This window comes from Equus caballus, chromosome 30, assembly GCF_041296265.1.
Source record: "Equus caballus isolate H_3958 breed thoroughbred chromosome 30, TB-T2T, whole genome shotgun sequence".
NCBI classification, from domain to species: domain Eukaryota; kingdom Metazoa; phylum Chordata; class Mammalia; order Perissodactyla; family Equidae; genus Equus; species Equus caballus.
This window is the reverse complement of record NC_091713.1, coordinates 24,705,710-24,719,320: the sequence shown is the minus strand read 5'-3', so window position 1 is coordinate 24,719,320 and position 13,611 is coordinate 24,705,710. Positions and strand designations below refer to the sequence as shown.

The window sequence follows — 13,611 nt, the reverse complement described above, 5'->3', positions numbered from 1 at the left end:
GCTATTTTACAGAAGGGATTAGCAAAGAGAAACTTGTTTTAAAGTATTAGGCATATCAATTAAGTGCATATTTTAAATGGAGCCAAATTATCTTTGACACCATAAATGAAAATCAGTGAAACTTGATATTCAGATTTCCAGCAATGCAACAATTATTTCAGTATTCCTGGGCTGTGAAGAGCTTCACAAGAGTATCGTTATCAATAATAAGAACATCTTGGGGCCAGCCTGGTGGCGCGGCAGTTAAGTTTGTACATTCTGCTTTGACAGCCAGGGGTTCACCAGTTCGTATCCCGGGTGAAGACCTACACACTGCTTATCAAGCCATGCTGTGGTAGGTGTCTCACATTTAAGTAGAGAAAGATGGGCGTGGATGCTAGCTCAGGGCTGATCTTCCTCAAAAAAAAAAAAAAGAAATAGAATAAGAACATCTTAGTTACTTATAAAAAAATTTAAGTATTAGATTCTAATTTGGTCTTTTGTCTCCTCATCCATTTCCACGTTCCAAATCTGATCAAAATGAACTCTCCTCAGGTCACTGCTGATTCAAACCAGTAGGTATGAGTCAGCCTTTCATAGTAGAACACGTCTGAAACACTTAAATGTCGACTCCATGGTCAGAAAGCTGGAGCTGGACATATGCGTCCAGCACCCAATGATCTTACCTGTAGGTTGTATTTGAGTCCCAATAAGCGAATGAATACGCTGCATTTTGAGGACTCAGTCAGCTTTCTCCACTAGAGTCCAAAAGAGGATAGGACAGCCAATCCTCCGTCACCTTCCTATGCTAATCTTGTTCATAAAAATATATTTCTAATTATCTTGAATGTGATTTTTATTTTATAATTTGACCTATGTTCTACATACACATATGGACTCACTCTAAGACCGAGAACATCAACATCATGTGTGTGCTAAGATGTAAACACATGTGCTATACTAAGATCTTCAGGTGGGTTGATGGAAATCATGGAGTGTGATGAAAATCAATGTGCCTTTCTTTTTTTGTCAACTATCTTTTTATTTTGTTTTCTTAGGAAGTCAGGCGTAGTCGTGGGAGAGGCTAAACCATTGGTGTAGCCAGACGATTTTGTGTGTTCCACTTTCAAATATGGCAGAAAGAAGGGGATGGGAAAATAAAAGAGGCAGCACTTGGGGCCGGCCCCGTGGCCGAGTGGTTAAGTTCTCGTGCCCAGCATTTCACCAGTTCAGATCCCGGGCACCAACCTAGCACTGCTCATCAGGCCATGCTGAGGCGGCGTCCCACATAACAAAACCAGAGGCACTCACAACTAGAATATACAACTATGTACTAGGGAGCTTTGGAGAGAAGAATGAAAAAAAAAGAAAGAAAGAAAGAAGATTGGCAATAGTTGTTAGCTCAGGTGCTAATCTTTAAAAAAAAAAAGTTTCTGTGGTCAAATAAAATTTCTACGTTTAACATCTTCTGAAAATTATTTCCAAAGCTCTTATGAATTTTAGAAGTCGCACAGTGTTTTAAAAAAAATTACTAAATTGCAACCCTTCTCTATAAACTTTGAGCTTCTGAAGCACTCTGTTTTTACCATTAATTTCCATGTTTGGCCTTGTTATCTTTTACATTTCAGCACTCTCACAAGATTTTTAATTCCCAGAGGATAAATGCCTTGTTTTATATACCTTAGTATTCTCCGTATTTTGCTTTTGCATTTAAGGTCAGTAGATCTCGAAGAGTTCTATGAGTTGGGCCTCAGATGGTCAATGCATCCTCTGAAGTTGCATGTTAACTTTTATCATATAAGTACATACATATTTTTCTAGGGCAACGTGCGCTGACTTCACCAGATTCCCAGAGGCACAAGGATAAAGACGTTTAAATACAACAACTGCCCTTACATAGGAGAGGGTCATGGAACGTTTGTTGAATGATAAACAGATAGATTCTTTTCATCGTCAGATAAAATCTTTTAATACTTTTTTTATCTGCCATATATTCATTCACGTTTTCTTGTATTCAGAATCACAAAATTCTAGAGGTGGATGAAATGTCCTCAGTCATCTAGTCCACTGCCCTTACAAAAGAGATGTGACACCAAATGAGGTTGCATAACTTCTCTAGTTATTAAATTAGTAAATAGCAGAAAGAGGAATAGAAAAAACGTCTCCATGTTCATAGACTGATTTTGATCTTGATGTCAGTAAAAACAAAATAGGAAAAAGGTAAACAGCTTGGCAAGATTTACTGCAAATATGAACGACTGCATTTTGCCAGTGAGAATATCATCACCATCCTCCTCAGCATCATTTTTCATATTATTACTTTCTCTCCGGAGACTCATGGGTTTGCCCCCAGCAAACAGATTTAGTCCTGATCAATTTCCCTCTTTGTCCCCCTTTCCTTGTGAAATAAATAATCTGTAACCAAGATGGAAAATAGCCACTTAGAGATTTTATTTGCATACCCTTAAGCTTCACCATCCAAAAACAATGTTCTAACCTGAATGTCATAGATAGTAAAGGGAGCCAGGTCTCGCAGAATGAAAGACCCGGGCACATTCTTTCCAGTCTTGTAGAGCTGATTATTTACATAGACAGAATATTCCGTGACAACACCATTTGGGTTTGAAGGAGATGTCCAGATGACACGTACAGCTGTACTGTTGATGATGACAACCTCTGGAGGAAGCACGCCCTGAGGCTCTAGAATTAAAGGAAGAAACTGAATAAACTCCAGCTGTCTCTGAAAAAGCACTTGTTAAACTAAAGGCAGATAAATATTTAGGTTTTGCTTATCTGCTTTCCTCTGATAAAGTTATCACAGTCTGTATTCCTCTGTAAATTGCCTTATTATGCTCTCAGTTAGAAACCATAAGAATTGGTGGTAAAATGCTTTATACCACCAACATAGTGCTAATCTTCAATACTATGTGACCAGTGGGATATGATGATCAATTATTAACCCATCTGCACCACTAACACATGTCTATTATTCGTCTCTTTTCCCATCCCTTCACTCCATGCCTCCCAGGCTTAAAAAAAAAAAAAAAAAAAAAAAAGGAAAGAAAATTTGCTCCTTAAGCAAAAAAGAAAACTGAAATATATTGAGGCTGGTGGAATGTGAAAAATCATTTGACGTTACTAGCTTGTAACTCAAGCAATATGAAGTAATAATGCAATATTGTCATTATGTAAATGATTTTGAATGTTGATTACCATAGGTAATGATGAAATCTAACATTAGAAAAAAATCTTGCTTGGCGTTAAATTACACAATTATTCAAGCATGTCAGAAATAACTAAGCAAAGACCTATTTTTATCTTAAGAACCCATCTTAACTGGTTGAAAAATTGTCCTTGTGATCCGTTCTATTTTATAAACAAAAGGTGTCAACCTTTGGCACCACAAAGGGAAATGGGTTCCACACTGAAAGTGCTCTGCTAATGACCTGGAACGCTTGCTTGGGAGGTAATGATATTATAATGTTTATAATGAGACTTTATAAAGCCAAAAAGATTAGAAAGACCATTCCAAACACATTTCAGATTCACAAGTTACTTCCTTTGCTTCCTCCCCTTGCTAACTGGCTTAGAAATGAGTCATAGGCAATTTTTCTCAGTGGCTGAACTTCCACCTACCATTTCTGGTGACTCAGGGAGGGCCCTCATCGTGCTTGGCTGTCATTTTGAAAAGTATACTGCTTCTGAGAGCAAATCTTAAAAAAAAAAATGTTTCTAAATGTCACCATTTATCGATGTGAACTCAGCTCCAAGCTAAGCATACACTGACTGAAAAGAACAGGAACAAACTGGGCTAATAAACCATTATTAGAGCTTGTGCTCCTGTCTCAATGGGACCACTTATTGATCTGCCACTTGACGACAGCGAGCACTTAAGCATTTTAGCCCCAGCCCACTCCCCTCCAACACCGGAAATTTTATAATGGAGGGATGACTGATCTCAACCTCGGCAAGGATCAATCAATTTCATTTGCATCTCTGAAGCCCAGGATCCCTTGAAATCTGGACTCACCTCCATCGCGAGTGGTTGCATGCAGTACTTCACTGTTGATACTGTGGGCTCCATTGAAGACAGAGATAAAAATCTGATACTCTGTGTTTGGATTTAAGTGGCCAATGGCATGAGAGTTTACATCTGGGAGGATTTTTAGAGATTCATTGGAGGTAGCAGAATTCCAAAAAAGTGTATAATATTCAACATCACCTTGTAGGTCTCGAAAAGCTGTTAATAAACACAGGACACTGTAAATGTGGCAGATCTAAAAGGGTCTCAGGGGACACAGATGGAGAATAAACCCTATCAGTAGCTATTCCTACAATGGGGAGAAGGAAACCTTATGGAAACTTCTTTATGGAGGTGCTGGTTTTCCTTTTTTTTAAACAAAGTTAATTTTCTCCATATCCCATAATTAATTGCGTACAGTCTTACCTTTATAGGAAAATATACTTTAAATAGTTTAAGTATGTTACTTGTAATTATTCATCTGATCTTCAAAACTTTGATATAACATGTATTAAAGGAAACTAAGAGTAAAATAAAAATATATAATACATGGAACAACTTTTGTTCATATGTTACATAATCCTAGAGAGAAGTGTATCCTAATACAAATAAGGCTTTTCCTCACACAGATCCTAGAACTTGAAGCATTTTTTAACTTGCTAACAAAATCTGCTAAATGGATTCTAGAAGAATGTTGAGAGAGATGTCCCCTTATGTATGCTCTCAATGTACCAGGGCAACCTAGCACGTTCTCCTAAGGATTCACTCAGTAGGATCCTAGGACAATATCTGAATGTTTATCAAGGCTCTCATTCTTGTCTCCCAAGTTCATAGTGTTTCTACCATGTAGGCAAACTCAAAAAGGATGCCAAAATCAATTACTTACTGTCTCACAAATATAATTCATCAATTCCTCAGTCCTCATGCTTTCAAAGGCCAGTGTCCTATTTTCTGTCCCCTCTTTCACCCAATTTCTCTATTCCTTGCCCTAAGCTCTGCTTCTCATTATCTTCCTACAACGATGCTTTTAAAAAAAGACATAAACAACCATATTTTCTTAGGTAGGCATAGTATACTTCTCTACTTACTTTAATAGTATTTTTCAAAACCTAGCAGGAACTATTATCTTTGCTTGTGTTGGGATTGGGGGTGGAATGTTGGTTCACAAGCCTCCTAAAATTGTACATAAATGTGTCAAAAAACAGTTCAGCAGCACAATCTGAAGATCAGGAGGAAAGGGTGGTATTTCTCCTCATGGTTATTGAAGTACAGTGTCTCTAAAATGTGAAATCTTAGCATATGACCATGTAAAGGAGTATAGCTTTGAGAACTGCATGACTTTTTTTTTCCCCTTTGGCTGAGGAAGATTTGTCCTGAGCTAACATCCATTGCCAATCTTCCTCTTCTTTTCTTTTATGTGGGCCACTGCCACAGCACGGTCGCTAACAGACAAGTGGTGTAGGTCTGCACCTGGGATCCGAATCCCAGCCACAGAAGCAGAGGGTGGTGAACTTAACCACCAGGCCACTGGGGCTGGCCCTGTATGACTTTCTTTAAGGACCACTTTTGATTAAGATCTTAGTGTTCTTGCAAAAAAGCTGAATGCTGGTTTGTCTTTTTTTAATACTTTTGTTTCCTAAGCACGATATGGCTTTGATCTTATCTCTAGCAATAGTTTAAAAAGTTTGACACACCAGCATAGCTGGGAGAGTTTATGTTAAGAGATCTTTAGCAGGTAATTTGAACACACTGAGGACTGAGATGTATCTTTTCTCTGATGTCACAAAATGTAAGCACCTTTAACAATGAGGTCATTAATAATGCATTGGCGGGAACTGGCTATTCATGTCCATCGATATTTTCCCAAATAATATTATTAGTCAAGTACAGCAAAGCCACCGGTGCTGCGAGTGCAAAAGTTCCATCTGTCATTAGAACTATTTCCCGCTGGCTTAGGGTATCATTACTCATTAATTTGAGGCAGCTGAGGTATAATGGAAAGTGTACTAGATTTGAGGTTCTTCTTGAATTTTAGTTTAAGTGAGCAGGCTGTTGTACACATTTTATACAATAACGTATACATAAGTTGGATAAGTATATATATGCTTATCCAACTTATATGGATACATTAAAAATATTGGGACCAGCACTGTAAGTTCACGATGAGCAAAGATCCTAAGTCAAGGTATGGCTGAAATCCCATTAAATGCCCATTTTTAGCCATGCACGATATGTCAACCCCTCTGAAATAAAACGGAATCTATCATCCCCAAAAAAGATAGGAAAAGATGGTGATTCAGTTCTATTAGCTATGTCTTACTCCATGATATAGAGGCTCTTATATCCAGAAACAGGCAGCATCTCTGGACAAAAAGTACCAGATTTCTGCATTATCCTGCCTCTTGCCAACATCTTCTTCAATGCTTCTTTCTCTTCATTTATTTAAATGTTGCCGTGCGGAGTCCAAAACACACAAAAATAGTAGAAACACAGTATACCTTCAGATTCCTACTCATCTTATGAGAAGTTTTGGGAGAAGTGCATGCAGAGGAGCATGAGTTGTCATTGGTCAAACAAGTTTTTTTTTTTAACTTCAATGAGCTCTTCCTAAGTCAGTGAACCATCTAAGAAGCAGAAGATACATCCTCAGTTCAACAGGCCATCACAAAAGTAAAGGCTGATGACCTTGAGTTTAGCTCTGAGAGAGGAACACTGTTAGAATTGAAAAAGCTGATACGAGGAGCCAAGTAAATTTCGCCCTCCTGATGTGTTGGTAAAAGCTGGCCTGAATGTATTTCTCTTTTTTAGAAGAGGAAAACATAAGCTACAAGGCATATTCATTGCATTAGATAAGGGAAACATTGCCTAGAACCTTCAAAAGAAGAATCTTTTTGATACATTACTACTATGAGAGTGGGATGGAAGTTTTATAAAACATTTGCATGGTGTTCTTAAAAATAACAAAAGGGACATGCCTTTATGAAAAAGAAGCCTCTATGAAACAGGTGCCTGGAATCATAAAAAGACAGACATGAAGATAAAGGTGTAAAGGGATTTTGCTTATATAAGAAAGAAAGAAAATAAACATAAAAAGTAATGGCAGAATTAAAATCTACATTGAAAGCAGAAAAAAGCAGAGTTAAAAATGCATGATATCAATCAATAAAGAGGCAAATGACTAAGGAGAAATCAGTGAAATTCAAAATTATAAATATTGAAGATAGAGAATGAAAAAAATCTAACTTGAAAAATAAGTGAAATAAATAATCATGGATATAAAATACTCCCTAAAACCTTACCCCAAATGAAGGTTTATGTCTATAAATTGAATAGATTGATACAGTTTTGGCCAAAATAATGACAATATATACAAACACAGACATATCATGGAACATTATGACGTTTCAAAGGTAGACTGAAAAATTAAAAAGTCATCTACAGGGGCTGGCCCAGTGGCACAGTGGTTAAGTTCGCACGTTCTGCTTCTTGGTGGCCCAGGGTTCGCTGGTTCGGATCCCATGTGCGGACACGGCACCGCCTGGCAAGCCATGCTGTGGCAGGCATCCCATGTATAAAGTAGAAGAAGATGGGCAGGGATGTTAGCTCAGGGCCAGTCTTCCTCAGCAAAAAGAGGAGGATTGGCAGCAGATGTTAGCTCAGGGCTAACCTTCCTCAAAAAAATTTAAAAAAAAAGTCATCTACAAAGGAGAAAAAAATCAGGCAAGTTTCAGACTTCTCATCTGGACCATCACATGTTGGAAGACATGGAACAAATTTCAGCAAGTTTTGATGGAAAATATTTTGATCCAAGAATTTCATACACATCTAAGTCATTATTTATGCGCAACACAACAGAAAGACTTTGTTAGAAAGGTAAAAATTAAGAGAATGTGCAAAGATGACAGAAATACTTCCTTATATAGGCAAAAATTAAGAGATAGGTAACTAATTTATTCACTTTAATGATAAAAATCTTCCAATAATGTTCTCCAGATGATAGAAAGATGATCAAAATCCAAAAGTCAAGATTGGGAAAGTTTAAGAATTGATAATAAATATTGAAACTATTTAGATAAAATAATTATTTGAAAATAATTATATCATAATAATTTATAAAGCAAACATTGAAAATGGTAGATAAGAAGGGCAAGGAAAGTAACAGTTCGCCAAATTCTTTATTATAAATAAAATAGGAAGTCACGGAAAAATAGAGAAAGATGTCACTAACTACTAATAGCATTAATAGGATAAACAGCATTTAAATGTGAAAATTTACTAGAGAAGACAAAAGTTGTGGCAAATATTCCTAGCACTCACCAACACCCATATTTTTCTCTTCTTTTCAAACAGCTGGACCTCATTTTTGGGGTCCCTTGCCTTTGGGTGAGGTCATATGACCAGTTTGTGCCATTTTTGGACTGAGATGTTAAAGAACACTTGACCACCTCTGATTGTCTCTAGTTTTCCCAGCTAGAGAGGGGCTCCACGGCCATAGGGAGTGGTGGATCCACTAGGTGGAAGGAGCCATGGTCCTTAAATGACTCACGAGAGTTTAGAAAGGGATAAGGAAGAGTTACAGATAAATCCCAGATTTTTGGTCTTGGTTTCTGTGTGAATCCCATTAAACAAAGAAGGAAAACATGGGAGTAATTATGGGATGGAGAATTTGAAACATTCTTTCATTTGAGTCTTCTTGAGTATGAAGTGTTTTTGTGGCAACCAAGTGGACTTAGAAATTAAAGTGTGAATATTTGAGCTAGAATTATATAATTTGGAGTTAAGGTATGAATACTAGATTGGGTTTGAAGTAACAGGAAGGAATGAGAATTTCATGTGAGATTATGTTAAATATTCCATACATTGGGAAATATTTACTCAGATATTCTATCTTGTTATGTGTAGAGCACATTTTATGGACCACATAAATTTGAGTAGGTATTGCCCTAAGTGTACAATATCAGGTCAACCTCAGTGAGTTGAAAAGAAGGTTATAACCTCTCGACACAATCTTTGCTATTAAATGCCATTTTTCGTGGTGATCTCAGTATATTGATCAGAAATGTGGTCTTAGCTGCAGCACACTCTCAAATATAGAATAGATCCCTCTCCTTTGTAATGGAGTACCAAATAATTTAAAACAGTCACTAGATGGGCCAGTTGAAAGTCCTCTTGCAAAAGCAATTAGATTACGCTCCTTACACGCTGTTGGATTATTTTGAGAGACTATTATCAATATCAATTACATCCTCTAAATCTTCAGCATCTAGATCAGGGGTTAGCAAACTATGGTCTGTGACCAAAATCTGGCCTGCCACCTGTTTTCACGTAACCTGTGAGCTAAGAATAGTTTTTACAGTTTTAAATGGTGGGAAAAAATCAAAAGAAGAGTAGTATCTTATGACACATGAAAATCAAATTTCAGTGTCCATAATGAATTTTTATTGGAATACAGCCATACTTAAGTGTCCTCTATTGCTGTTTTCATCTCCAAGGTCAGAGTTGAGTAGCTTCAACAGAGACCTGATATAGCTACAAGGCTTCAAGTAAATATTATCTGGCCTTTTACAAAAATTTCGTGGTGCTGATCTAGAGCAATTACGGTAAACCATTCCATTCAATGGTCTCCTAATTGATTTGTCTAGGATTGAATTCTTCAGTCATCTCTCATTAGCAGGCTCATTGAGAGTTAATTTTGTTCAAATTTAAAAACCCGGAAGGATCCTATTAAGGTTATTTTATGATAGAAGTGTCTATCTTGCACATAGATTCTCAAATTAGGGTCTAATTTTGCAAGTTCTATGGTGCAAAGCTCTGTGTCATGAACTAAGTACTTCTTGGAAAATTTGAGCTTATCAAACCACTTCTTGAGAAAATTCTTTACTCTGCCTGAGGGTAAAACTGTTCACATGAAGAAGTGGGAAGACCCTGTTGGGCACTGACCCAAGCCAGGCTCCTGATTTTTCCTGACAAGATATTTCATACTTTCTATCTAGTTTATTCGTCAGTCAAAAACAACGACATTTTGGAAAACTTCCAGTTACTTTAGTCTCTCATTGTGTTCCAGCTGCTAACAATAGCCTGCCAGAGAAAACTGTATTTAAAGGAAATTGTGTATGAGATGTGCTGATTATTCATCATCCTACATTTGCCAATGAAAACGGGAGAAAGAATTTCTGCTGTTGAAGTGAATTGATTTGGGCAAACAAGGACCAAGTTAGTAAAGTAAGCTGCTGTAATCCAGCAGCCCCCAAATAGAGTGACAAACAAAATAGATGTTAATTTATATCTCACATAGCAGTCTCAAAGTGAGCAAATCAGGTTGTGCTCCTTGTGGTCATTCAAGAACCCTGATTCTTTCTCTTATGTGGCTTTGGATCTCTTAGGGTGTTGTCCATGCCTGCAGAGTTGAAACTGAGAACATTGCTGTGTCCACACTCCCGTCCAGGGGAAGGACGAAGAGAGAACAGGTAGGTACACACCCCATGCTTTGTGGCCATGACCCGAAAAGACCCACATCATTTCTTTTCACATTCTATTGGCACAAACACAGTCACATGACCATAACTAACTGCAAGGGAGGTCAGTAAAGGTAGTCTCTGGCTTAGTGGACATGGGGCACCACCACTAAGAGGGAAAATGGCATCATGTATGCAATAGTCAATCGTTCTAACTTTTAGCCAAATCAGGTAATTATAAGGCAACATAGATCCTTTATCTATCTTCAATTCACTTCAAAAATGCTTTTACCTGAATGCCTTGCAAAATTTTATTCTACATTTTTACTAGAAATGGCTTCCCAATTTTTTCTTCTTTGGTAAAACTGCTGTTGACAGTACTGTGAACGTTTTAGTGATAGAATAATATTTTATAATAATGTTAAATAATTTCTAAGTGCTAAACATAGTATTTCACTTAATTCTTATGATGTTTTAAGGCAGTTATTATTATCATCCCCATATTTTGGGTTAGAAAACTAGGATTCCGTGAGGTTAAGTGGCTTGTTTTATGTCACAGTGCTAGAAAATACTGGAACTGGGATTCAAACTTAAGTTTCTGTGATCCCAAAGCCTATTTTTTAAATCACTCCTTCCTATGGCTTCATAGAGTTTTGTCATCTTTCTAGTTAGGAGAATCTGAAATGGTGAGAATAGTTGGAATCGCCAACAGCAGAGTTGGAGTGTGAACGAATATTCAGGAAAGAACTTTGAGAAAAGTCTTATTTAGGGGATGAGGGAAAGGAGCGGTTGGTGAGACAGGAGGGAGCATTTCACTGAGGAGAGGTCATTCATAGTGCCCACTGCCCAAGAGGAACAGAAGAGGATGGTACTGAGAAGAGAGCATTGGGCTGGGTCATTAGATTTAATGACTTCAAGAGGACCGCGTCACTAGAGCATAAGGGAGGAAGGATAGATTACAACAGGTGCACAGGTGAAAGGGAAGGAAGCCAGTGGAAATGGCCAAAACAGTCTATTTGCTTTGATAAGTAGAGTGATGGGAAGGAGAGCAGAGGAACCAGCTGGGCTAGCAATGGTGGGTGCTCTTTAGAAGAGATGAGATTTGGAATTATTTATTTGTATTGCCATTTGACCAAGATAAATGCAGACAAAGTCAGAAATTCTTCTAGCTACAAAATCTGTGGCTTCTGATTAAGAGATAAAAACGAGGCAGATGCTTTTTGTGTGGACTTAAACATACTCTCTTCATGGTGACACCTTCACACTTCATGAATTTTCCAGAGAGTTCACTGACATATTGTAGTGCAGAAGTTATGTCATTAATCTTTGTAGTCCCAGGGCCCAGGACAAAAAAGGTTATGAATAAATGTCTGTGGAAGGAAGGAAAAGAAAGAGAGGAAGGTAGAAGAGAAAAAGAGAAAAAGGGAAGAAGGAAGAAAAAGAGGAAGGAGAGAGATAGACAGGGAGGATTATATGATATGAGATGTGAACATCTGAAGGTAGGGGTGAACTCTTGACACATGGTAAAGTGGACAGCATTGGGATAATTTCTCATTTTCTTTTTCCGTACCTTTCTCTCTCACTACCTCCAGCATTTTCTTGCCCCTTTCTGGCCGTCCATGTCCTTGTTAACGAGGCTACCCCAGAAGAGGTACTTCTTTTCCACTCATTCTTTCGTGGAAATTGTCTTATTTTGCTGTTTATTTTAGAGTGAGCAGTCAAAATGGGGAGGATCTTATTAAACCATTCTTGACAAAGTGCTAAGAACCATAAGGTCTAAATGCATGAGAAATAGTTGAAAATTGGACACCTGGGACCTAAGTTTGAGTTTGGGAAGTTCTACTCATTAACTGTAATTTTGGGTAAGTTACTAGGCACCCATCTCTATCTCATAGGGCTTTTCTGAGAATTATATAGATAATTTAAGTGAAGGTGTTTTTGTGTGTCTTCTTATAAAAATGTGATTTTTTTTCACTAATATAATTTATCTTCATGATATTTCATTTAGGCTGAAATTTTTCCTTTATTATATAAAGCAGGAATGAGAACCTCATATCTCTATAGGGAGCAGGAAGATAGGGAGTGTGTGACCTGTCTAAGTAGGAAGTCACTAAATCAGTGCCAGCTGATATTTCCCCCCTGCAATGTGGGAATAATTTCACTCAATCATTTGATTTTTCAAATCAATCCAAAAATCGTCATCTTTATGCAAAATCTTCTGATGGTTAAATGTTGGCAAGATTTTGTTTTTTCAAATACTGAAGGCAAAACAATACATGGAAAATGGGGGAAGTAAAAATAGTCTGTGTGCTGCCAGTTTGCAGTATTTGCCCTAAAAATGAATTGAAGAGAGTCAGGCCCAGGGCCAAGTGGTTAAGTTTGGCACGCTCCTCTTAGGCAGCCCGGGTTTTGTTCCTGGGTGCAGACCTACACCACTCGTCAGTGGCCATGCTGGGCAGCATCCCACATACGAAATAGAGGAAGATTGGACATAGATGTTAGCTCAGGGCAAATCTTCCTCAGGAAAAAAAAAAAAAGAATTGAAGAAATGCAAGGATGCTTTTACCTCACACAGTGATGCAAAAATTGAAAACGGGCGCTTCTAAAACTTTCAAAAACTTATCCCTGTTACTCTGTGACTGGTAAAAATTTACCAGAAATGTTTTGCTACCAAAATGGTGTTTAGATGTGGAGGTTGTAATTAAGAAAGAATGTTTTTAAAAAAACGTATTATGGTTTTTTGAAAGACAATTTTTAATAAGTAAATATTTATGAATTTATTCCTATGACTTTCAACCTATAGTTTTGTGCCTTTTAGCCTATCAGACAATGTGCCAATTTTACCCTACAAATCAAGAAAATGATTTAAAGCAAAATTGCAAAAAATAGTGGCCCTTTCCCAGAGGAGGGACTCGTTAACTTACTTTGGATAGCAGGTTTCAGGATGGAAGAAAATGATAATGCAACAAGCTCTCACAGAGCCCACTCTCTTCTGAGAGTTAACCTTTGTGCTCACAAACAGTTATCTGAGAAATTTCTGAGGTATGAATGGAAATAATAGCGGATTGCATTACCTACATCCCGAAGGTCAGAGGTTCAGATTACCAAGGTAATGAAACTTCAGAGAGCTGCTCCCGATCTATTAAGTTTGTCAGT

At 37.5% G+C, this 13,611-nt stretch overlaps 1 protein-coding gene across 1 annotated transcript in view; it reads right to left on the bottom strand.

Moving 5' to 3' along the window:
- USH2A (usherin) overlaps positions 1–13,611 on the bottom strand; it is a 747,192-nt gene that overhangs the window by 208,664 nt on the left and 524,917 nt on the right. The window contains exons 45-46 of the mRNA XM_001915645.4: positions 4,010–4,219; positions 2,477–2,679 (exon numbers count right to left, since the gene is read on the bottom strand). Of these exons, the coding sequence (XP_001915680.3) occupies positions 2,477–2,679; positions 4,010–4,219 (413 nt within the window). The remainder of the gene's footprint in view (positions 1–2,476; positions 2,680–4,009; positions 4,220–13,611) is intronic.